A 24,269-nucleotide genomic window follows, 5' to 3' on the forward strand; every position below is an offset into this window, starting at 1 on the left:
TACAGTTGATCTATTGTGCGTGCAGTAGGCTAATCTTGAAATAAAACAAGTGTAATTATGGAACAAAACGCAGCGAAAACGCCAGGTGAAACTGACAAGCAATAGTACGACCATACGCAAAGATCCTGCTATATATATAGTAGCCTACTCACAACCAGCCAGGCATCGACAGAGCATTGGTTACACCGTAAATAAATACTAATACACAATTGTAACGCTTCAGGCTTTTCAGATGCCTTGTTTTGAATCACGCGCAACCACATTTCATCATTACAGTTTGACATTTCTTCGTCTCGAGTACACGATACAATTAAAGCCTAAAAGTTGTTTTTAGCCAACTTTTTTTTTTCTAAACAGGCATTGTGCATTTTAGACAGTAACTTCTTGTCACTCTTTTATATTATATATACATACTCCCAAAAATCAAATTATATGCTGATCAAATGTGCTTGATGGTGTTGAATATATATATTTTGCTACCTGTGGACGAATGGCTTTTCAGTTATCGTATCTAAGTCACGTAGCTTTTATTTTACGAATCGCTTCGGTCTGGTGAATTTTGACATTTGTATAGAAAATAAGTGAAGCTGAAAGACCTTCAAATAACATATTGTAAAGATTGTCATATTCGGATTCGAAATCCTAGTAGTCATATATATATTGTTTGGTTTGCTTGTCCGTTACCAGGTTAGTTCAGCGTTTCCCTGACGAGACGAGAGACATCGTTGCTGACTTTCAGATTCATATACAAAATGCATCAAGTACTCCTTCACATAGATTTTACGATATGGATCCCAAGACTCCCGGTTTCAGAGAAATCACTGTAAAAAAATATAGAAAAACGAGGCAGTTTCAAATAGATTGATGAAAACTTCAAGACAGTTTGAATTAGAATAGCCTACTTAGAAAATTTGTGACACAAAAAATGATTCATGCTAAATGATCCGGCGAAGGTAAACAACTTGCAAACTAGAAGTGAACGTTATGAGAATAACATAGGATAACAAAGTTTAGAATAAGACACAGTCAGCTTAAAATGAAACTAAGAGTATTCAATTAGATGATGTATGTAGTGTAACATAGGAGTACATAATTTATGAAAATAGATGTTAGAAGTTTGTATACTTCATGCTCAATTTCCCACATTAATAAACCCCAAGCGGTCTTGTAAGTTGATGAGACAATTATGAATATGAATAAGACTCTGTTTATGGGCATTGTGATGTTAACTTCGCATCAGGGTGGTTTGAGCCATTTTCACGAAAAAACACTAATAATGGCAGCTTTACTACAAACATGTTGCTACACGTAACTCGTAAATATTTCAATATTGTTTGTCTGACAATGCTTTCGTTTATAAAAATGTGTCATCATAGTCTGAATTGAATTGTGTAAATTAGCCGTAGGTAACGATAGGTACTTGTATTTATTATCGTAATACTTTTAATATTTATGTCTTTATTATTTACTGTTGTATTAGAGTGAAGAGATAGTCTTGAATTTTTAATTGCACAAATTGTTTTTAAGAAATACTATTCAGTTGAAAACTAGGCTACGAAGAAAAGGTTTCTGCCTAATGCGTCAAATTTAGCAATAACAACATAAACAAGTTTCCAAAATGATTCAGTATCGTGAAATAATTTATCTAGTTTCTATTGGATATTACAAATAAAGTCAAGATAGATATTTTACGGCATAATTTTTTTTTCAGTTTACGATTTTCATTAGTGAACAATGTTTTCTATTTACAAATGTATTACACGTGAAATTTGGAATGTTTGTAGGCGTGATTCAACACACAGTAGCCATCGTTTCTGACATAATGCAAGGGTACGAAAGCCCAGTGAAGTAAGAATGTTTGGAGCGCGCGTTAAGTCAAAATTCAAAAGTGAAAGATATTTCGCTAAACTATTGCACTACAGTTGTTGTTGAAGTCACAATTTGCGGTTCTCAACTATTACCAGTGATGTATGTAAAATGCGGTTCAGTGATTCATTCAACCGTTAAGACAAACTGTGCCGTGTCCTTTATTATAGGGATCTGTCGTATTATTTGTGCATACCTTCGTAAACAATGATAAGTTGGGTTTTTTACCGCATTTTAGTCTACAGCCATTCACAATGTTCAGCTCCCAGCTTGTGTCAATATAAATAGGTCAGTCATACTCGGGTATATGCAATGTGTTGCGAGAGAAGCATTTTCAACCATTAGATCGTGGCAGAATTTACGTATTATGATGTTTTGAACACCCTGAGTAATACAAAGTGAAATTCTCATCCCATTAACTAGAACGCTTCATTTTTCTGGTCAAAATTGATCGAAAATAATACCCCAAGGCGAGGATTTGCATAGATTCCGCAGGTACAATTACACCGATACCGACTTCGGGCAATGTCGAAGTTACTATAATAGTAGCCGTGTTTGCGGTTAGACCAGCATTTGAGAGGTTCAAACAAAGGACAGTGTAGTTTTATACTGCATAGTTGTCATAAGCCTAAAAGATAAAAGTTTTTTATTTACATATTTTAGCTACTATATTGTGTAGATTTGTAACGTCAAGTGCGCCGGTCGTCATAAGAAGGCTCCTCCACTATGGCTCAGCTTTTTGCTGCGTTTGGTATGTTTTTTATTTTATCTATGTATTCTTTTAGTTTCCTTCGAGAATTTGAATAACACTTTAACATAACAGTTGCAAATATGTGATAGCGTCGTCTATTAATTTTTTGTCAGCAAGCCCCGTTAACTTTTTGAATACTATTTTTGAAACTCTAGCGTTGCGCCCAGTGAAGTAAATAATCTTGTATTAGGATTTGACCACGCCTTGATCACATCGATACATCCAAAACGGATGATTACTGATGCATGGTATTCATTGCTGTATAAACTTATAAACTTTCGTTAAATTATAGAATTCATTTGACGAAAGCGAATATTACGCATTATGGTGCACGATTTTCGACACGCAATGTTTGTACTTCATGCTCAATAAAGGCTCATATTGTAGTTCAATTGAGAAATATCTAAACACAAACGATTCAATGTCAAGTCGAACTATAATTAAGAAGTTTAGGCTGATGGAAAACCCTGTTATTAACACCGAAAATAAAACCACTTACCGGTTGTCGTTTCCGCCTCGGGAAACGAATTATTATGCGATTAAAGATAATCATGGCCACGACTTTTAAATATGCCAAAACTTGTTAGCATTGTTATTATTAAATACTGTATTAATTTTAAATAAAAATGAACCCCAAAATGGCAAGCATAGCATGTATAGTAATGGTTTTCTCATTGGCCATTGACATTTTTTCATATATATACATAATTAGCTATATTTACAGTGACTGATATACTATAGTATAATTTCATAGCAAAAAGAAAATTTGATGAGGAAAGACCAATACCAAATATGAGGTTTTCTGCAATATTGACATGGTATATTAGTCGTGGTTGCCCGCTTATAAATTGTTTGAATGGCTTCTCTCAGTTCTCATGGCGCCCTACAACACCTTACAATCACAAAATCTTTAAATTGGGTCGTTATAAGCACACATATTTTTGGTAATTTCATGGTGATACAATACGTTAAAGTAGAACTCGAGATCTAAAAACCATATTAGCACTTATCAAAATATAGGGGCAGTTATTGGAATTATGTTACACGATAATTGTGACGTTGCCTCATTATTTCGCTGAAATTAAAATGTACATAGTCTTCACTCTATCAACACTTAGCAGTCCATTCAAATCGATCCCATTTTCAGCAGTAAATGGATTACTGATATAAATTTGATTCGAAAGTAAGTTTGAAGTCTGGATATAGAAAAAAAGTTTAGTTTCACAAGACCATATCCTCGGAAATATATAAATAAATACGTATATATATGAATATCTTCCATTTTCAAAATCGAATAATTTATATTTATTACACAGGAAAGTTTGGAGCGAACAACAAAGGTTCGATCCAAAACTTTGGAATTGTTGGAATAACAATTGGTTCTGAGGAATTGATGAAATTCATTTTCTTTTTCTGTCCATGTAGTCGTCCCATGAATGAGGTAAGAATTTTTTTTTATCTGGGAATTGTGCAATACACGCTAAAGCATTGGTTGAAAATATACAGTAGAATAACATTTAAAAAACATTGAAAGATGTTGGCAGTGGTCGTCACGCACGTCCATGTTCCAACAAAACGGAAATTTTCTGATGGCGTTTTAATGACATATAGAGCCATAATTAAGTTTGCAAGAGGCGTTCTATATTATGCAATTGATCGATAATTTTGAACCCGATGTGGAGCACATTTTTGAATTCGGCTCTTGAGATCCCCATGTATTCATATGGAGCTAATAGTTTCTAATTTTCCCAGATTTACGGTGCCACATTCATCTGGGGACCAGCTGCAATCCTGTTGGTCGTTGGGTACGTTGTCAATAGAAGAACATGGAGGTTAACAACGGGTGAGTTTTCCATGAAATGAAAAGCCAGTAAATAGTTTGTTGAATCATGCAGTTTTATCATCAACATACTAGAAGTACTAGAATCTTTTATGTGGATAGGCTGCAATCTATATTTAGCCTTCATATTTATCAATGCTTCGGAAAAGGTTCTCAGTCAATGCTACATGGAGTTTCCTTTCTGTAATCTAGTCTATGCAAAAATATCGCCTGCTATTGACAAGTTTGGGACAAGTAGTCGAATATAAATAACAGTGGGTTTGTCTCGATTGTAAAACCGAAAGAATTTGACAAATACACCAATCGCTGAAATGTTGGGAACTTTTATTGCAACACAAAGAATCTTCACGCTTCGTTGAACATTAAAGAAATTTGCTAAACTACAAGGCCCAAATTATGTGAGAAATATTCATAGAGTCGTCGAAATACTCCACAACTGTCGATAATTCGGTTTCTAGCCATTCCTTAAATATTTCGTATTCGAGATGGCCCGGATGGGTTGGAAACGTGTACGACAATCTACCTGGCGATGCAGTGATTTCTATTACGTTTTTTTCTCCGTTTGTCGTTAAATCAAAAATAATCTATACACTTACATCATAGTCGATATCGGAAAACATACAGCAATATATATATATGTATTCCATTTGTTAAATAATTTATTGCAATATTAATATTTGTACAAAACTGACGAAAGCGCATAATACGCTTTACAGTACATCAAACGCCGCACATAAAATATAGTTCAGATTAAGTTCTGAAAATAACAGAAATTTTCAAATTGTTCAGTGCCGAATAGCTGAGTACGGCATTTCACGTATCGTGTTAATATTACCACAGATTTTTATCCTCAATACAAGCAGGGAAAGTCCATACCTTTAAGTAGGAAATTATCGCTGCGTGTGATGTTATCAAACTAATAACCCACGCATTTCATGTGGTTAAACGTCGTTGCAGAGTGATTCTTCCACGATATGTTTCCGTTCTTTCATAATTAGAGTTACTCATTTTTATCATCGGCGCGGCGGTGTGGCTCAACGGGCTAAGCGTTAGGAATACGCTCGCCACCGCACCTCTAACTACTCCGCGTGGGTTCGCAGGTTCGAATCCCATGCAGGGATGGTTATGTGCGAGAGGATTGCTGGACTCCTCGCCGTCGTTGGGTGGTTCACGTAACCGCTGGTCAGTTACGGCTTTCTCCACCACCAAGTCCATGCTTCCGAAAACAAACAATACAGTAAAAAACTAATCCCATACCCGACTTGGAATGGTAACCGGACGAGAGGCCGTGGTTCGCCATATGGATAAGCCGTCTTATCGGCTTTCCTCTCCCCCGGGATAAATATGTAAATCCTATCCTATCCTAAATCAGTGCCCGCTTTTCGTGGTCCTTATCGGGGTGAATTAGTTAAACAATATTGTCCAATAAATATAATATTCACAATAGGAAGTTAGCAAATTTTATTTCTTTTCAGGGATGTGTAATCGGACTCAAGGCGTTGGAAAAGGATGTAAACGAGTTTTCCATTTTATGTTTATTTTTCTAAATATAACGATGAAAGCAATTCTAGCACCGGCAACATGGATCGTCATATCGTTTCTGAAGGTCAGTGTAGAACAAATCACTTTCACGTACTTTCTTGGCATTATTCCCTGTTCATTTATTTCTTATTTGGAGATTCTAAAGTAGCATAGGATATTTTTTCCAGTTGCTTCGTTTAAATTTCGATGAGCAACGCGTGGGAATATGAAAAAATGTTTACTATGAACGAATGAAATACTTGCGAATTGATTCGTATGTTGAAAAATGTTGTCATGTAAAATAAAATAAATTGAATAGTGTTGATCTCACATTTTAGCTGTTTGAACATGTGACCAACTCTTCACGGCTGTGACGGTTTGAAATTAACGGTACACCAAAGCAAATTGGATGTTCTTGGCATAAAACTTCAGTATAAGTCAAAACTTTTCAGTTAGCAACTGTACGGATCTGACTATGTTGTGTTTCCGAATATGACATCTGATGGTGCCGTTGAAGCCTTATAGTTAAAGTTATAAACATTCCTCTGTAGACAATTGCCTATCGCAAGATAATATATATTCATTATATTTTACACAACATTAATTCAAACTATATTGTAGGGTGATTACTACGCTTGTGCAGCTTGGCCTAGACCGGATGATCCCGGAGTAGAAGAAAAATTCAGTCTTGCTCCGAACACCACCATACCCCCGCCCTGTTACTTTAAGTAAGTATAGGCTACTTTGGCTCGTCATAACTATTGTTAAATTTTGTAGCAAAGCTACGAATAATTGAATATGCTCAAAATAGATTATATCGCTTCCAAGCTATATTCATATGGCTAACGGTACTTTTCGACAAACAGTGTATTATTTCTTTTACTCGATTTTATTTTTTTAATCAGCATATTATATATATATTTATCCGTGTTTTTGTCAAATACAAGTCAGGTTTTTAAACGTAGCTTATTCAACTTTTGTATATCTATTGACGAAATTTAGTAATTTTCAATTTTGGTACAAAACCATCCCGTACTTATCGCAATAGGTGACCGTACATTTGAACCCATGTGTATATCCGCGGGTTCAATCTATATGCGGGTGCTAAAACCCATGGGTATAGGGTTAGTATGGGTTCAAATATCCGTAAAACAAAAAAAAATACCATAGGTGCAATAGTATGCAGGTGCAATTGTCGTGGGTTCAAATGTACGTAGGTTCAAATGTAATGGAACCATCGCAATACACTAACGATTCGCTCGCTTACTGTTCCATAGAAATAAGTGAAGCGAATATTTCGTTGCACAATTAGGTATACATACCGTCAATTATTTCCAATTTTCAAAAGTATTTGGTCTAAGATTAATGTTGTGACAGCCCACAACAGCACGGGTGGGTTTACTATTGCGTTGATTCCCATTTTAAGCTTTGTACTTACATTATGTATAAAAGGCATATAAGTCAATTTTATCGTGTTATTGTTAAATAAAACTATTTTTACTAACGTTTATTTACGGCTTTCCATTTTTCTACGCATTGTTTTCTAACATCCTTTCTCTTCTGTTCAACAGAGCAAAACCTGTTCCATTCGACCGCAGTGTATCCGAGAGTATTGCTCGAGATCTTCGAGCTTATAGTCACATTGTTGGTTGGTGGTTTTTGACATGGGCTCTGATGCTTGGTGTGTTCTTCATGTTCGTATTTAGATGCTTATCGAAATATTCATACGAGCAAGGAAAATACATCGATAAGTAGGTTTCTATACTGAATTATTGCATCATTCAAAATATTTGAATTTTAGGATATACGTAGGTAATCAACCGCAATTCGTAACATTTTTGATGATTTGCTGTGAGGTTGGGCCAGGAACGGTAGACCGGCAAGAGTCCGTGGTTTTCCATATAGTTTAATTAGTTTCGGTATATATAGCTTTTACATCTTTTTATAAATAAATAAAACCTCATCGTAAATTAGGTAATTGATGGCTATCAAGCTATGAGATTGCAATGCAAAATGTTTAATATAAAACATGTAAGGCCAAGTAAAAACACATTTGACGAACGCTGTACTATGTTTAACTGAATATACGCCTGCCTTGTTAGTCTTACTGAAATATCTTTTTACCAGAGCTGCCAAACATTGATTAAACGCTCGTTTCTTATCTAGATACCGAGCGAATGAAATGTCTCTGTTTGAAGAAGGTTTGGATACAAAAGCAAAAGCTCAGGCGAAAATTGTTGTTGATCAGTTCTTCAGCAAACCTAGAAGCAAGGAGGAATGGGATCAAATTGCGTCCATCAATGATAAAGTAAAACAAGATTGTTGTTTTCAACTCCAATTACATCCCTAATCATTGGCGATAATACTAAAGCATATATATCTCGATTTTTGAAATAATTATTTTTAAACTTGTTTTGGGTATTTAAATGGACGCTCCAGTTACATCCCTAATCATTGGCGATAATACTAAAGCATATATATCTCGATTTTTGAAATAATTATTTTTAAACTTGTTTTGGGTATTTAAATGGACGCTCCAGAAGTGTGTATATCAATATGGAGGTAACTAATTTTGCCTACTTTACATCAAGTTGTGTGAAAGGACTGAAACCTATGGGCAGGGGGTATATTTACTTGGCTAACACAGACAGACCCCAAACTCGTAATAGAACTAAAATAGGGAAAATCGGAATAAAATTTTGGCTTAACCATGGCCTGTTACACACACTACGGAAGTACTTTTCAATGTAGTATAATATATATGTATCAAATCAATGTATTCCAGGTCATGAGAAGCAAGCGTGGACGTCCTATCTACAGTCCAATGCATAAGTTTGTCAATAAAGAACTTGTCGCGTTGGAGCTGGCTCAAGATGATATCGTCACTGATTCTGCAAAAAAGAAGCACCATTTGTCAAGTTTGATCAAGAAAAAGAAACGTAAGTTGTATTGAATTCTACGATATCTGTTACTGATGTACTGCCAAGTATGTTACATTGCTGGTGTGCTCTACAGAATCTATGTCTCATAATTAGGAAAAATATCTACCAATTGGCGCCAGGTAATTGAAATGGCGAAGGTGATCAATATGATATCATCCTGATAAAATATAAAATTAGCCATAAATTATTTTGAGATTTTAAATTTTTCTTCAAATTGATTGATATGAAATATATCTATAAATAGTGAACAAATGTAACTTATTTGAGTACCCACTACTCACTGAAAGTATACCCTTAAAATTTTTTCCATTTTAGCTGCAACAACTGCTGGTTCGAAGTGGCCAACCCCAGGCAAGTTGAGCGCTGGGACAACCGCTCCACCTCTATCTGCCACAAATAAACCACCTGCTACAGTACAAACGAGTAGAGGTCCAGCTCCTGCTGCCATACCTATGGTAGCCATGGCGACTGGACGTAACCGCACCGTCATTCAGCAGCCTCGTAAACCTGTTGAAATGCACGAAGGAACACATGCATCTGTAGTCGAGCAGCAGCAACCAAATCAGGATGTAGATAATGCCCCACCTGTACCGGCAAGAGATGATCAAAATCTTGCAGAAGGAATTGAAAATGATCCCATTATGGAAGCCAACGTTCAAGACCGAAGCTCTTTATTGCCTCCAGTGGCAAATCTGGAAGAAGACCCAATCAAAGAAGCCAACATTGTCGAACAAGCAGACTTTGCCAGGCAATCGATGGAAAACCTAAATGCTCATGACGATGTAGAAATGAACGGAGATAACGATTTCCAAGCTGAAGGAAGTGATGAAAATGACTCCCAACCGCTTCTCACATGATTAAATGCCGCGAAGGTGCCACATTAAACTGCCCAACTGCCAGTGTGAGGCAGTTAGAATGATGCAGGTTAATAATATTTCACCCTCATATTCATTGATGTACTAACAAACTTTTGAATCGTTGTTGGTAGCAACAATGATTTCATATGGAAGAAATGAAAATAAAAGTTTATTTGTTAAAGACACTGGACAAAAATGTGTTTTACGAATTAAATTTTCAATTTTGGAGTGTTCGGTCGCTTTGATTTATATATTGCATTGAGAATAGACGTGATGTTTTAATCCTGATAAATTTATAATTTTCTGAAAATGGTAAAATGCGGAAGGAAGCAGCATTGAAACGTAAAATGCAAGCTAGCATATAATATAGAAAAAATAAAATACATCGGCAATGTATCAGGAAATGCCTTTAAATTGAATATACGTTGGTGGATGACCGCTGTCTCAGCATTTAGGGAAAGTTTCCATTGTTTTCTAACAAAACAATAAATGTTATAGAGATGATTCAGTTTTGAACAAACAGAATATGGAAATCATAGTTGGCCTAAACTTGATGGTAAGGAACAGGCCCAAACGTCCTCTTTACAAAACCTAGACATAGTTTGCAAGCAGCGTAATTTGAATTGTGGACATTTTGTATATTGTGAAAATGAAGCGTCAGAAATTTTAGGTAGTCAAGTGATCATGGCATCTTTATAATGATTGTTTTACAGTAAAAATTAGAATATTTCAAAATGCATTTTAATTGGAAGTTAGAGAAATAAACGCAAACTGGGGGGGATTTTTTGTTTTTAGTAAATTTTTGACAGAATTAACTGAACTGAAAAACCAACTATTTAAAAGTGACATTCGATGTTTCATTCCTGATTTTGGAATACAAAACATCTGTAATATTTTGCCGACTCAATGATTGAAATGGAACAACGTTTTCATGTTTGAGCCCCACGCCCACAAGATAGTAAAGAATCTATTTTCTAACGAGTCGTTTATACGTATAAAATACTGCACGCATACATGAGGTTGTTTGCAAATAAGCATGTCGTGAAATATGCAAATGGCGTTCAATTACAAGTGATGTCCTCTTTCTTTATTTTCACTAATGTGTTAGGAATATTATTTTGCCACCACCCTAAACTAAGATATCAGTGATATTATGAAAAATTTTATAGAGCTCTGTTAGACCAGAGTTCATTTAATATTTTTAGTAAGAAATCAATTAGAGATTTGCATATTCTTGGACAATAGCATTATGTAGTTTATGAGAAAGCATAGCATACCAAGTCAGAATTAGTGCATTAATACTGAAAAGGGCATATATATATATATATAGCAGGTGAAGGCATCAGGATTCGGATAGCATATTATGTAACCTGTAAAAACTACAAACTGAACTTTTTACAGCTCTCACTCCAAAATGAGGGCGTAGAGAGAGAACAGATTTGACATAATTCGCCATGACTTTTCCTTCTGTGATCACGAACCAATCTTTTTCTGAAACGGTACGAATCGTCTAAGATTGTACCACCAGCGCATTCATGTGGTGTTTCCTCACAAACAATTTCATCCATCAAGTGTGTGGGTACTGGCAAAAATAGTCCATTCTGCCCCATGTCCGTAATCATATTTATGTAGAAATAGAAACAGTGGCTCTAGAAACTTGTTTCCATCACCTTCCATGTTAGAAAAAAGTAGGCCTGTTTATTCGTATATAGACGTAAGCTAAAGTGTTCAGTTCTGGCATTCGGGATAGGCAGAATTTAATGACATAAAAAAAATTCTCAACACAACACGAATAGATCGTTTTGCTAGATTTTTGTTGTGGTTTCAAATGTTGTTGTCGTGGAAACAAAAATCATTTTATTTTAAACTACGTAACGAATAGCTTTCAAAATTCTATTAGATCAAAAGGAAATGTATCTTAAGAATAGTTTTAATTTTCATACTTTGAATTCTTTTTCTGGGCTCATCTTGATTTATTCTGTCTTCCGTTTTTGTGTTATAATATGTCATCAAAGGGGTTTTCTACTGAATAATTTTGTATCATGTGGTATGGAGTAGTAAAAGGCTATGCGCTATAGAATAACGTTAATTTCGTGTTTACAGTGACCAACATTGTAACAGGATTCATTTTATTGCCCACAGACAAAATGAACTCCAATGTAAACCACACTTCTTTAACCGGTCCATCAGAAGTCTCAGTATGGAATATCACTATAATTGTTTCACTCATTGGCAGTGGAATCTTACTATTTTCCGCAGGATTTCTTTTTTTAGTCTCTGTCCAGGATGCTCTCGGAAACAGGTAAAAATTAGAAAGATTGTTTATGGTATTGATTTACTTATCAGCTGTACTTTTCTTTGTTGTACTGTTTCACTTCGAAAGTCTGTTTAAACCAAAAATTAGAATGAACAAAATAACATATGGACACGGGGTCGCGGTAGCATTGGGCACCAGGAATTTCTCACTTCACATTGACAGCACGTACTACGCTGAACGAGTATAAAAGCTTATTAAAATCTATAATCGTTTTCGTCTAATTATCGCCTATTTACAAATTTGTAACTTGAAGAAAATTATCACATCATTCAAAATTTGAAAAAAAAAATGTAATCAGCTTTCCCAAAAATTCAAACGTGGTATCCTAAACAGTATCATCCTAGTTTCAACTTTTTAATTCATTTCCAAGTTTTCTTTCTTATTTTGCAATATTATTTTACTCAACAATTGTACTATTTATTATTCAAGGCGACGACGAAACATCGTTGCACCAAGAGTTATGCTTCCCGTCTATCCTGTAATGAATCCAGCTTTTCCACCCAATCAAGAAAATATTGGAATGAATAATTTACATGAAGTGATTGAACAAGCTGGTAATCATTCCATTGCTGTTCAAAGAAGTTCTTCTTACATCTCAACAAACGGATACCTTGCTCCATTGTCCGAAATATCACTCGACAGTGTAGAATCATACGACGATGGCGAATAAGCTATGTGGATTATACTCATTAGACATCAGCAGAAATAAAATAAAAAATCCTGTGACATTGGCAGTAGTTCAACAATTTATACTGTGCATTACAAAGTTTGTTATATGAAATGCATATTGTCATTGGTGTAATGGTACCAACGGAGTATGTGAACCAAGATAGCAGTTCGGGGACTAGTCAAGTGACTCCCGTAGTATTTGTACCTGAAATTATGGCCTAAACCTAACCTGGTATACATATACTACGTTCCGTGTCCGCCATCTTGGTTCACATACTTCGGGAGTACCGGTGTAATTATATCTACAACTAACTGTGATCAAACAAGCTTCCGTTATAAACGGATGTATGAAATTTTCCGCTATAATAAGTACCAATTGGCCAAATGATATTTCGGAATGTCTAAGCAAAAAAATGTTTCAAGTTGAAATCATTAGTCATCAATTGCTTGATCAAAATTGAGAAATTACTCAGGTTGACTGCGATGCTTCGCTTACTCGATACATGTCGAATATTACCAGTTTTTATTTATGATGAAATGCGTATTGTAAAAAATTGAGCTTTCAATAATTTTGTGAACCAAGTTACTTATATTTCGTGCATACTTCTACTGTGGGTCAATTTAGTAGAGCAGTTACACTACGTCGCACTTGTTTATATTTGACGTGTAGATTAAAATGAAGTAAACTATCAGAACGTGGTGTTAGGAACCATTGGCTTAGCGGTTTCATGCAAATGAAACGAGTGTCCCGATAGTTTTCTAAGGCTATTCTCTGATGCTGACGGTCGAACAACAGTCACGTGACACACATTTCTATATTGTATTGGTTTATGGCTTCTTATTTATATCAAATAATTTCACTCATGTACATCAACAGTTCAGTCAAATCAAGTGTACATCACAATTCAGCCTCATCCTGAGCCTTTCAAAGAATATGCTAATAAATAATTCTTTAAAATAAAACCTATTAGATATAATAAAGAAACTTAGGATTGCGTTGGTAAATTGCCCCCTCAATTATACTCTGCCAAGCGCTTTCAATATTTGTAGTCAAGATAGAAGTGGGAGCCGTTTTTTATTTTTGTTGGGCATGGCTGATTTAGGAAGAATGAATTGTATATAACACAACTTTTTCGCTAATAAAGAGTGGAATAAATGATATTTTAACTTAAGTTTACTGTAATAGTCCGACAGCTCTAACTATCTATAGTAATATCACCAGATATGAATGCTCGAACGATAAATTATAGCAAATTATAAAATACACAGAAATTTTGTTATGTTCGCATAATTTTAAACCTGAAGTGTGACTAGATTCATATTGGTGTGATCTGCTGTATTGATGATATTAATTACATGTCATAGCTAATCAATTAAACTCCAGCGCCGTCGAAGAAATCCGGTTATCGCATGATTACACACTTTTTCATTGGCACTTAAAAGTGCAGGAAAAAAAGAATTACGTAATGATGGCAAAAATTGTAATTAATGCGTGTAAAACTTTGAAGCGAAATTAATCCTATTTGTCATTGTGAGCAATATTTGTTGAATTGTAAAGGCATACTGATACTTTTCCGTGATATTTATCACAAGTAACAACAGGTTCCCATAAATCTGATTTGTTGTCGTCAATTTCACCTTCATTCGCGATCTCTCCTCCGAATACATATACGGTATCACCCACTACGCACGAGCTAGAGTGAGATCGGCCGCGTGATATGTTACCAGATTTTGTCCATGTATTTGTATCTGTATCGTAGCGTTCCACTGATTTCTGATTTTTTCCAAAAGCTGATGACTTTCCCCCGATAACGTAAACGTTTTCATTAAGAATGACGGCAGTTCCCCAAGAACGGCGCATATTCATGGGTGCAATCGATGACCAAGTATCAGTTAATGGGTCAAAGCGTGTAGCGACTTTGCCAGTATCCCAACCGCCCATTGCATAAATTAAATTATCCGAAGCTGTGGCACAAAACCCATCGCCTAAAAGACAACCATCAATGTTTTCTACCAACTGTTCGTTTTTAGGGTTATACCAACACGTTTGAAATTTGTCAATGATGTAAACGCAGTCTTGGAAGCTCAGAAATTGCGACCAGCGATTTGGTTTTCGTTGCAAATGAACTGAATTTTTCCATGTTTGTCCATTCCAGATAAATAAAGATCTTTCTTTTAACATGCATAGATTTCCACAAATAGAAGTCAACTTGACGTCAACGCTTTTGCTGACTTTGCAAAGTTTTACATACGTACCCCATTTAGGATGAAATATTTCTACGAAGCCAGAAGGTTTGTTTAGAATAGCAATCTGAGTTTCCAATTTGGGGGCATGTCCGGATGTGTTTGAGAATTCGGTTTTTACCACATTGGTTTTCATTGATTTAGCGCCATTCAAACTTGTATCATCATTTTCTTTCTGCGAAAAAGTACCTAATTCATTCATTAACTCAGCCACACCTGTATCAATAACAACTTTACGCGGTTGCAATGATATACATGCGTTTGTGATCAATGTTGGCAATAACTTCATGCGATGTTTCTCAAATTTCAACCATTCGAACAACGCCCTGCATTTGATGACATTTGCATTTTCTATATTCAATGGTATAGTTCCTAATAACCTCGTGAGATCTTCCTGATTTGAGTTTAAAAATGATTCAGTGACAATAATACGCTCTGTAGCATCCATAGCGAAGTCTTCAAAAAATGTTTCGCCATATTTTCCTCCATATGTTTTTACCAAAAACATAGCAATGTGGTATATTTCAATTGACGATATGGTACGTTTTAAAAACTTGAAACAGAGTTCGCTTAGTCCGTTCAACTGCATGAAGTCAGATGCATGCAAAACATTTTCAACATTATCCAAAGTGATGTTGGCAACGCTGCTGTACATATAATCTATGCACTGTTGAACCGCTTCCACGTGCAACTTATTCATCATGACGATTTTGTTATCTATTCCACTTTCTTCCATGAACATTTCTTCAAAGTATCTAGTTGAAGCAGCTAACACTATTTTGTGTACGTAAAAGGATTGTCCTCTACACCTTATAGTAAAATCACACAAAAGTTTTTTTTCCTTCATTCTTTTCAAATTTATCAACAGAGCAACGGTGTGACTCGATTGCAATTGTGTTCGACTCTCGTCCATTTCTATTTATCTACTAAAATTATATGGAATGTATACATATCTTGATATATATATCGGAAGCGATACTAAAATATTGTTTATATATCGAATTACAGTTTTGTAGAAACTTGACTTGTGTTATCATACCCTCCATAAGATCAGAATTATCAAAATAAGGTATCACATTTGCAGCAAATATAGTTAACACAATCTACAAATAGGCAGATAGTAATGTTGAATAATGTAATGTAATCACTTCGGGGAAAAAATTAATTAGGCAACGCACATATCAGTAATCATTAGATTAATGATCTGTTTTATGATATAACTAGCGATCTATACGATGAAACAAAGAAAATATATAAACGATAATTTGATAGTTGCGTCTTAATTTCCAATCTTTCGTATGTAATAAAACGATAACGATGGAAAGTAATAACAACTTGAGACGAAGATTTATTAATACCTTTTAATGGCTTTTACAATTTTCAATCGTTTCACAATTTTGAAACTGTAAAGGGAGTTTATGGACACCCTGTATTGTTCCTATAAACATTTTTCTATCATGAAACAATATGAGTTGCAAATAAATGATATGTTATAATATATATGTATTTATTTATAAACATACGTGACTACAAAAATGACACGAAGTTTCAACATCCATGCATATAAATACCCATAGTAACCTTTAATCTAGAAGAAGGTAAGATAGTAAGTGATTGATCACGACCACGCACGCCGCAAAATGTTTTCTATGAATGTAAAAATTACCTCGTGACAGGATGGTGATATGAATCCATAAATCAACAAATTTAAAAGCAGAGTATATTATGCCAAGGATCATATAACGCAAATAACAAGAGATTGAACAGTACAGTACCTTCCAAATATAACTTTCTGTCTGGTCGATTGACATTTCTGGGTAGAGGTTCTAACCTTCACACTACCATATTCATATGAAAAACATGCCAAGATATTATACTTACCAAGCGCCACGTTACTCTCAAACATGAAGGTGATTGCTCACCAAACTGTGGGATAGCTATTGTTTGAAATAGAGAAGTGTGACCAATCAGTACCGTATGACCATCAGCAAAATTTAGGATTCTAGCGGGTCTCCTACTGTACCCGGGAAGTATAACGCATTTGCACGGAGTCCAGCTGTCAGCTGCTTTCTTAAGCAAGTCATCAATGAGCATCAGACAAAGTTTGATTCACTGTGGTGACGGTGACTTTCTACTTGATACGTCTATGGAGTATACTGTTTTATGGAATATTGGCAACTGCTGAATCAATTGTAAAATCATATATATACAAATTTGTACAAACATACCTTGATTTATTATTATTGCAATGGGGTCAATAACAAAGAAATCAGTTGGGTAAATTTCAATCACCCAGTGTGCCTTTTTCTCAGAATCTTTTGCATATATATATATATAGGCGGATATATATAGGCGCAATATGCTTGACTCAAAACTGTCGAGAATAAAAGAGTTGCAACGACCACTGGCATGCATTGTTCGCCAGCGTCAGAAAAAATCATAAACCAATATTAGGGATGCTTATAGAGAACTTGCACGGGTCACATGACTTTGTTTACTTACTGAACGGCAAAAAAACAAAAACGTCCATTTGGCTGCTGTCAGTTGCAAGTCGGATTATACGTTTCCGTTTTATTTGGCTGTTGAAAATGGTTATTTCGTATTGTTCCGTTGGCTGTACGTGTAGTATAGAGTATAGACAACGAAATGGATCTTAATTTATATTCCACTGCAAAATGTGGACATCATCTATTGGTAGGACTGCTTGGTGTCAAGTCCGAAGTGCTGTACGCAAACAGTGAAACACAAGCGAGATGACTTCTTGGCCTGACACCAAGCAGTTCTGCCAATAGATGATATCCACATTGAGCGACGTTCCGGATCTTTTGAAAACAGTGGAACATAACTGAAGATCCAATTCGGAAATTTAATAAAAGAACCCAACAACAACCGTATTTAATCAGTGTGAAGAATGCGACTGCTTCCTTCCAACGAGATCTTGCATTCGTGGCTTAATGTTGCTTAATTAAGCTCAAACGCAAATCGTGTTCTACGTTTAATCGATTTCGGTGCTTTGATTTTAGCAAACTCAAAGCACTAAAAGTTAAGCTTTCAAAAAGATTGATCATACGATATTTTTCTTTTGTGTTTATCAGCCATTTAATAAATTGTAATTATCAATATGACGGTAGCCTGAAAAATGGGGCTTTGCAGTAAAAGCAACGGCCCCTGTACAGTACATTTAAGACACAATAACGATTTACTTTAAAATATAAATTACTGCCGTTAAGCAATAGCCTTATTATAAAAGAAGTCACTCCAATTCGAAATATCGAAACTTGCTAGCCTATGTAGCGTTATTCAACTTAACAGTGCAGACTACACGCTGTTGAGTATTTGTGTCATATAGAACAGGGGTGTCAAACATGCGGCCCGCGGGCCGCATGCGGCCCCAGTGAACTTCCAATGCGGCCCTCGAACGCTTAACAATAATTGTAATATTTTGGAAGTTTTTTTTTCATCTAATTGATTATTCACACAAAAAAAAGGACAATTTACAGAAAGTAGTTTTGAAAAATTAATTTTTTTTGTTTGTTTTCAATTTGACCCAATTATGGATACACTTCAAGCTAGCAAAAAAGAACACGAAGAAAGTGGCATTTTCAAAAATGGGGGTTGCAATATTTCTGTATTTCTTAAAATTCTAAAGCACATTGTTCAATTTAGCGCATTTCTATCAGCACAATAAAAGAATACAATATAAGTAGACAATATCAGAATAAGCTCATCAGTCAATATGACAAATTTGAAGATCAACTTGGAATAGAATATTTTTATGTGTTTATATATATATTATTATAATTAAACAACTACCTAGTTACTAAAAGTCAATATATATACATCATAACCCAATCGGTCATATGCCACGTGGTGCCACTGGTAGGAAATGTATGGTCCGAAAAATCAGTCATTACTTTTGTTAACAGTATAACCGATAATCATGTGACCCCGTTAATTAGAGTTGGTACTGTAAAATCATTTCAGCCCGATATTAGTAAGCTGGTGGCACAAAAGAAATGCCAAACGTCAGGACATATGTAATGAAAAAAACATTGAGTTTATTCGTTAGTATTTTTGGGGTATATATTTAGATTAAGTCATTTTTATTATGTATTATTTTTTTTTATCAAATCGTTGTTCAAAAATGTTTCGGGTAGTTGTAAAAAAAACTTGGATTTTTATAATAAATAAATTTGCAATAATAGTAAATTACCAAGAAATTAATATGTAAACGTCATTTGAAATTTCAGAAAATACCAAAACTTTATTCGGTTATTCAATTGCATCCCAATATAGGTCACAAACTACACATATCTAAAAATATGCTATTAAGTTAAGTATACATTATCAAAATATATCAAAAGCTGTTTGCGGCCCTTTGCGCAATTCCCAAAATGCAATGCGGCCCTTGAAAACCCACGAGTTTGACACCCCTGATATAGAACACTGTTTTTCACACGGACTAAATTTGTGATTATGATGTCATAATTGATTTATCGTAATTGCTCTTGATATTACCTGTCTGCGTGCATGTTATTCATTCTTTTGTTTGAAGTGTCTAGCGTTAAGCCGAGAAGTCACACACATAATAAAAGAAAAGACAACGATGGGCACTCGGCGACCCCAGAAATATTTGATGCGACCCCACTTGGGGTCGCGACCCACACTTTGGTGATCACCGCTCTATATAATCTTAATATGGACAGCACGATTAAATCATCGGATGTCTAGAAAATATATGTACCTATTTGTCTAAAATGCTACTCTAGTCTAAATGATATGCCAAGATAATCACTAATTACTAATTAAATAATAACTCGCTAATTATACAACATAATTCGCCCGAAATCAATAGGGTTCTGGTCCGAGATAAGATGGATGCACATGCAAAATCGGGAGCAGATTCAATCTCGCTTTTGTGAGATATCGCGTGCATCTAACAGACATACAGACAGACAAATACCTATCAACATACTTACCGATTAAAATCGAATTCGAATCGAATCAAAATTTCAAAGCAATTGGTCCAGTATTCGAAGAGAAAAGCGATTTTTTAAAAATGGAGACGGAGACAAATAACAATAACTACAAAATTTTGAAACGATCGTTATGTCCATTTCGAGTCCAACAAGTATTGAGTGCTTAAATTTGCAAATACACATTTGTCGTCTTTGCTGCTTTGCAATCACTTCTGGGGACACTGATTCCCCACTTTTTGTTTCAAACACGATGTCCATTGTGATGTCACAGACTTATGGGCCTGGGATATCACACTGACTGCAGAGGTGTAGTATATATTTACGAGCTGACGCTGCCTTTTTGCCAGAGAAATTTATAAAGTATGCCAGTCCGCTTTTAAATGCTGTTCCACGCTTTTATATTGAAAGGTAGATAGCGTTAGGTAGGTAGAGCGTAGACAAAGAGGAACTAAGTTTTAGTTATCAGCTGTCAAATTTAGCCTTTGACATACATTAACGGTAGGTATATATTTTTACGTTTTCATCTCTGTAATAATAATTTCGAGATGCCTCCTAAAAAGAAATTGAAAAATGACAAATCTTATGTTAAGTTAGGGTTTATCATGATAAATAAACGCAGGTGGGGAAGAGGTGTTTTTCATTATAGTGCTATACCACACCGCGCACTGATTTTTTGTTGTGCCCTTTTGATGTTTCATTTAAGTGCCGCGAATCAATAAAAAAAATTGCGAGGGGTCCGTCATGGAACTTTTTTTAAAAAGTTCGGGAACCGCTGTTCTATACCAACTCGTCTCTCAAAAATCTTATCCTGAACGACGCTGGAACAGGTAGGCTACCGCACGGCAAGTTACCAGTAACGGTACCAGGGTAGCCTACCCGGATCGCCTTAGTATTCCCTGGTTCTGCGACGATGATGATCACGCGTCCTTTCTCAACTTGAATCGAAATACCAAATCATTCGAGTCACTGTAGTATTTACCCTCTCCATGCCCCTTTATCTTTTAGCAATGAGGAAAATCTGATCTTTAGTGAATGCCATACTTTTAGGTCACTAATGATAATTTTTCTTTAAATTTTCTACACTCTGATTCCCTTGTTTTTCCCTTTACCAGATGTTGCCTTAGTTAGTGCAACTTCGGTCCGGATGAGACTAATTCTGAGATAGGGCATATATATGTTGTTGAATATGCAATACTTTTTAACATGGCCTGTATGTTCATGTATTAACAATTGTTCTACTAGATTGCTGAAATGACAAATCCTCTAGTAATGAATATGAATCACATCACTTGTGCATACTTTATGTCACGTCTCCGTAACTGGATGTTTACAACAAAATTATCAGAAGCCAAACTCTTCCGTCCTCGACTTTATTATATACAGCATCTTAATATCATCTAATTGTACCTTATGTGACATAAGGAACTTATAAACTACATTATCTGCTCGACAAACCCACCTAATTGGCAAAACAGAACAGACCAACAATTATCTAGTTTATTAACGGAAATCCATTCAAAAGAAATATGTTGCACGTGCACCTATGCAACACTAATTTTAGAATTTAAAGTCACTCTCTCATGAAACCACATAAACCTTCCCAGATTGCAATCAATTTATACAGCTTCTGTATATACTGTTCCTTTTCTCGTCCTCAGATATGACGATTTTGCTGTATATTAATTGGTATAGTTATCTGCAATATAACCATTGTTCACCAGCCCGACATGAACACCAGAGACCGCAGCTTGAAAACAACGCTTACAGCGTGGTCAGGCGGCGCCAATGAAAAATAGCATCGAACCGACCAACTTAAAATACGGTAAGTCCATTTTGTGTTCAATAAAGCGCGAGAGATAAGAAATGGAACAAATATTCTGAAAAAAAAACGAAAATGTAAAGAAGGACAAGAAATAGGAAATGGAACAAATAGTCTGAAAAAAAATGGATATGTACAGTGTTGCAATGGCAATGATAGCTCGTATGATAGGAGAGCTTTGTAATTCCATTTTGGACTGATATTTATTACTTTCATAAATTGAAGTTTAGAATTCGATTGATAAATAGGGCCTATAGCCGAACTACTTGTTCAAAATGTTCAGCAATGCTCCATGCAAGCTTGTACCAATGGTTATGACCAAAACGCTGTTTCAACCTTTGCCAAAGTTTACATGACTTCTATTTTCCTGAGACTCTTTAAGGTTTTTACATTACCAAAGATAGCATTATTATAATAGAGAACGTGGGCAGATCTTTTGAATCTTCGCTTCCTTCCGTTAAAATGCCGCTGTCTGATACTCACATTTCTGCGTGAGCGTTCCCAAAATATAAATGTCCTATGTAATATGGACCAGTTGTGCACCATAAGGACTAGGACAGAGGTGGGCAATCTTTTTCGGCTCGCGTGCCAAGATCGGCTAAATTTAACGACAAAATTCTCCCGCGTGCCGACCAAAATTAAAAACGAGAATATAGGTCGGAGACCGAAGACTTATCGATCGAAAGTTAGGGGATCCCCAAAACAGCGCTCTTACTCTATAGTGACACCTTGTGTCCTGTCACTAATTAATTAATAACTCGCTAATTAGACGACATAATTCATCGAAAATCAATAGGTTTCTGATCCGAGCTATGATGAATGCACATGCAAAATTTGGAGCACATTCAACCTCGTTTTCGTGAGATATCGCGTGAATTAAAATCGATAAGTAACAAAGCTTTGCTACTTTCAAAGCAAAATACACAATAATAAACCGTTTCAAGCATGTTCCAACAGATTCACTATTCAGGAAAATACCAGTCCGGCAAATAGATTTGATTACATTTATTACTTATCGATTTTAATCGGTAAGTATGTTGATAGGTATTTTTCTGTCTGTTTGTCTGTTATATTCACGCGATATCTCACGAAAACTAGGTTGAATATGCTCCAATGCTGCAATGAATATGCTATGTTTTGGGAGATCCCCTAAACTTCGATCGATAAGTCTTCGGTTTCCGACCGATATTCTCGTTATTATATATCAGTGAGACTTCCGCTGCTTCATTACCGCTGATAGAGATTTAACATTGGGTTCATATTCTGCAACCATCAAAGAAATACACGAATTGCTGGTTTCATCTTTCAAGCTACTCCTGTTACGAGACTAAATAAAGTTGAGAACTGAGATTCACAAGCTTATGTAGAAGAAAACATGAAGAGTAATGCAGTTGTAATTTTTAAGACACAAAAAATTTTCATATAAGCTGTACAACTTCATAAATCACGCAGAAATGAGAAAAATGGTGGTACAGACGAACTATATTACGTAAGAATGTAGCCAAATGAATGCTGCGCTCTTCTCGACAAAATTTCTCGAGAGCTCACTCATTTGTTACGTCATAATATATTTTTGTAGCCCTATGACAAAAAGAGTTTAAATAAATAACGGATTGTTAACAGACAATAATTAATAAACGAACACCTAGTTTCATCAGATAATTCAGACCTCTATGGTGGACCATCGTTGTCATGCTTAAAATTGAAAAAAAAAAATGAAAAATAAAATAAAAAACTTAAAATAAAAGTAAAATAAAAAAAATAGTTGTGAAAAAACATAAAAAAAATATAAAAAAAAACAAAAAAAAAATTAAAAATAAAAACGAAAATAAAATAAGAACAAAATTTAGAAAAAAAAGATTAAAAAAAAAAAAGTGAATAAAAAAAAAATACAAAGGTTGACAACGATGGGCCGCCTCGTGGCCCATCGTTGTAACGCATTTTTATTTTGAGAAAATTTGCTTCGGCTTGGGACCAACGTTGTCACGCATAATCCTACGCACACAAACGGTGTTTCCTGTGTTTCTAACTCACTACTGATTTTCTTGAGCAATATTCAATAAATTCAAAACGAAAATGTTCTATAAATTCTCCATGCTACAAATTCAACTAGAGGTAATATATTTATAATAATGATAAGAGAATATAAAATTGAGTACGAAAATTCGGGAAATTTGTTTTTACGTGTAGAAGGTAATTTATTGGAGAATGCTGCTCAGCTGTCCGGACACTCTTGCGATACCGGTGCCGTCTGACCTTACCTGTACCCATGCAATCAGTCATGAAACGAATGAGAGATACGGATAGTCTAGCTAGTGGAATATAGTGAATCGAGGGATGGATTGAGCGCAGCCAGTTACAGGTTGTGCGCAATAATAATTACCAGCATGGTACCGGTTATTGTATTTGTCATGAGGGTACGGTACCGGTACAGCCAATGGCGCGTCAAACTTTTTTGCTGATA

General features: G+C 35.3%; 3 protein-coding genes across 3 annotated transcripts; 2 read left to right on the top strand and 1 right to left on the bottom strand.

The window, feature by feature from the left end:
* Positions 1–2,434: 2,434 nt before the first annotated feature.
* On the top strand, positions 2,435–10,008 carry LOC120330869 (calcium homeostasis modulator protein 6-like). Its single transcript, XM_039397835.2, has 9 exons — positions 2,435–2,617; positions 3,934–4,058; positions 4,370–4,460; positions 5,933–6,063; positions 6,600–6,706; positions 7,550–7,729; positions 8,145–8,286; positions 8,764–8,917; positions 9,236–10,008. Exons 1-9 carry the CDS (start codon positions 2,593–2,595, stop codon positions 9,775–9,777), a joined length of 1,497 nt encoding a protein of 498 aa, XP_039253769.1. The 5' UTR covers positions 2,435–2,592; the 3' UTR covers positions 9,778–10,008.
* A 312-nt stretch (positions 10,009–10,320) lies between these two features.
* On the top strand, positions 10,321–13,349 carry LOC120330871 (uncharacterized). The gene is made up of 2 exons (XM_039397836.2): positions 10,321–12,079; positions 12,524–13,349. The coding sequence occupies exons 1-2, from the start codon at positions 11,925–11,927 to the stop codon at positions 12,762–12,764; spliced, it is 396 nt and encodes a 131-aa protein (XP_039253770.2). The 5' UTR covers positions 10,321–11,924; the 3' UTR covers positions 12,765–13,349.
* Positions 13,350–13,629: 280 nt separating this feature from the next.
* LOC120331291 (ectoderm-neural cortex protein 1-like) lies at positions 13,630–16,089 on the bottom strand. The gene has a single exon (XM_039398363.2). The coding sequence runs from the start codon at positions 15,918–15,920 to the stop codon at positions 14,283–14,285; it is 1,638 nt and encodes a 545-aa protein (XP_039254297.2). The 5' UTR covers positions 15,921–16,089; the 3' UTR covers positions 13,630–14,282.
* Positions 16,090–24,269: the final 8,180 nt, after the last annotated feature.

Source organism: Styela clava, chromosome 6 (genome assembly GCF_964204865.1).
Source record: "Styela clava chromosome 6, kaStyClav1.hap1.2, whole genome shotgun sequence".
In the NCBI taxonomy this organism is placed as follows: Eukaryota; Metazoa; Chordata; class Ascidiacea; order Stolidobranchia; family Styelidae; genus Styela; species Styela clava.

What these genes read in the sequence shown, in the direction of transcription:
- LOC120331291 (XM_039398363.2), bottom strand. Translation starts at nt 15,920, where the DNA reads ATGGACGAGAGTCGAACACAATTGCAATCGAGTCACACCGTTGCTCTG.
- LOC120330871 (XM_039397836.2), top strand. Translation starts at nt 11,925, where the DNA reads ATGAACTCCAATGTAAACCACACTTCTTTAACCGGTCCATCAGAAGTC. An exon ending in CAGGATGCTCTCGGAAACAG is followed by an intron (nt 12,080 to 12,523) that starts GTAAAAATTAGA and finishes TTATTATTCAAG; the next exon opens with GCGACGACGAAACATCGTTG.
- LOC120330869 (XM_039397835.2), top strand. Translation starts at nt 2,593, where the DNA reads ATGGCTCAGCTTTTTGCTGCGTTTG. An exon ending in CCCCCGCCCTGTTACTTTAA is followed by an intron (nt 6,707 to 7,549) that starts GTAAGTATAGGC and finishes TCTGTTCAACAG; the next exon opens with AGCAAAACCTGTTCCATTCG. An exon ending in CAAGGAAAATACATCGATAA is followed by an intron (nt 7,730 to 8,144) that starts GTAGGTTTCTAT and finishes TTTCTTATCTAG; the next exon opens with ATACCGAGCGAATGAAATGT.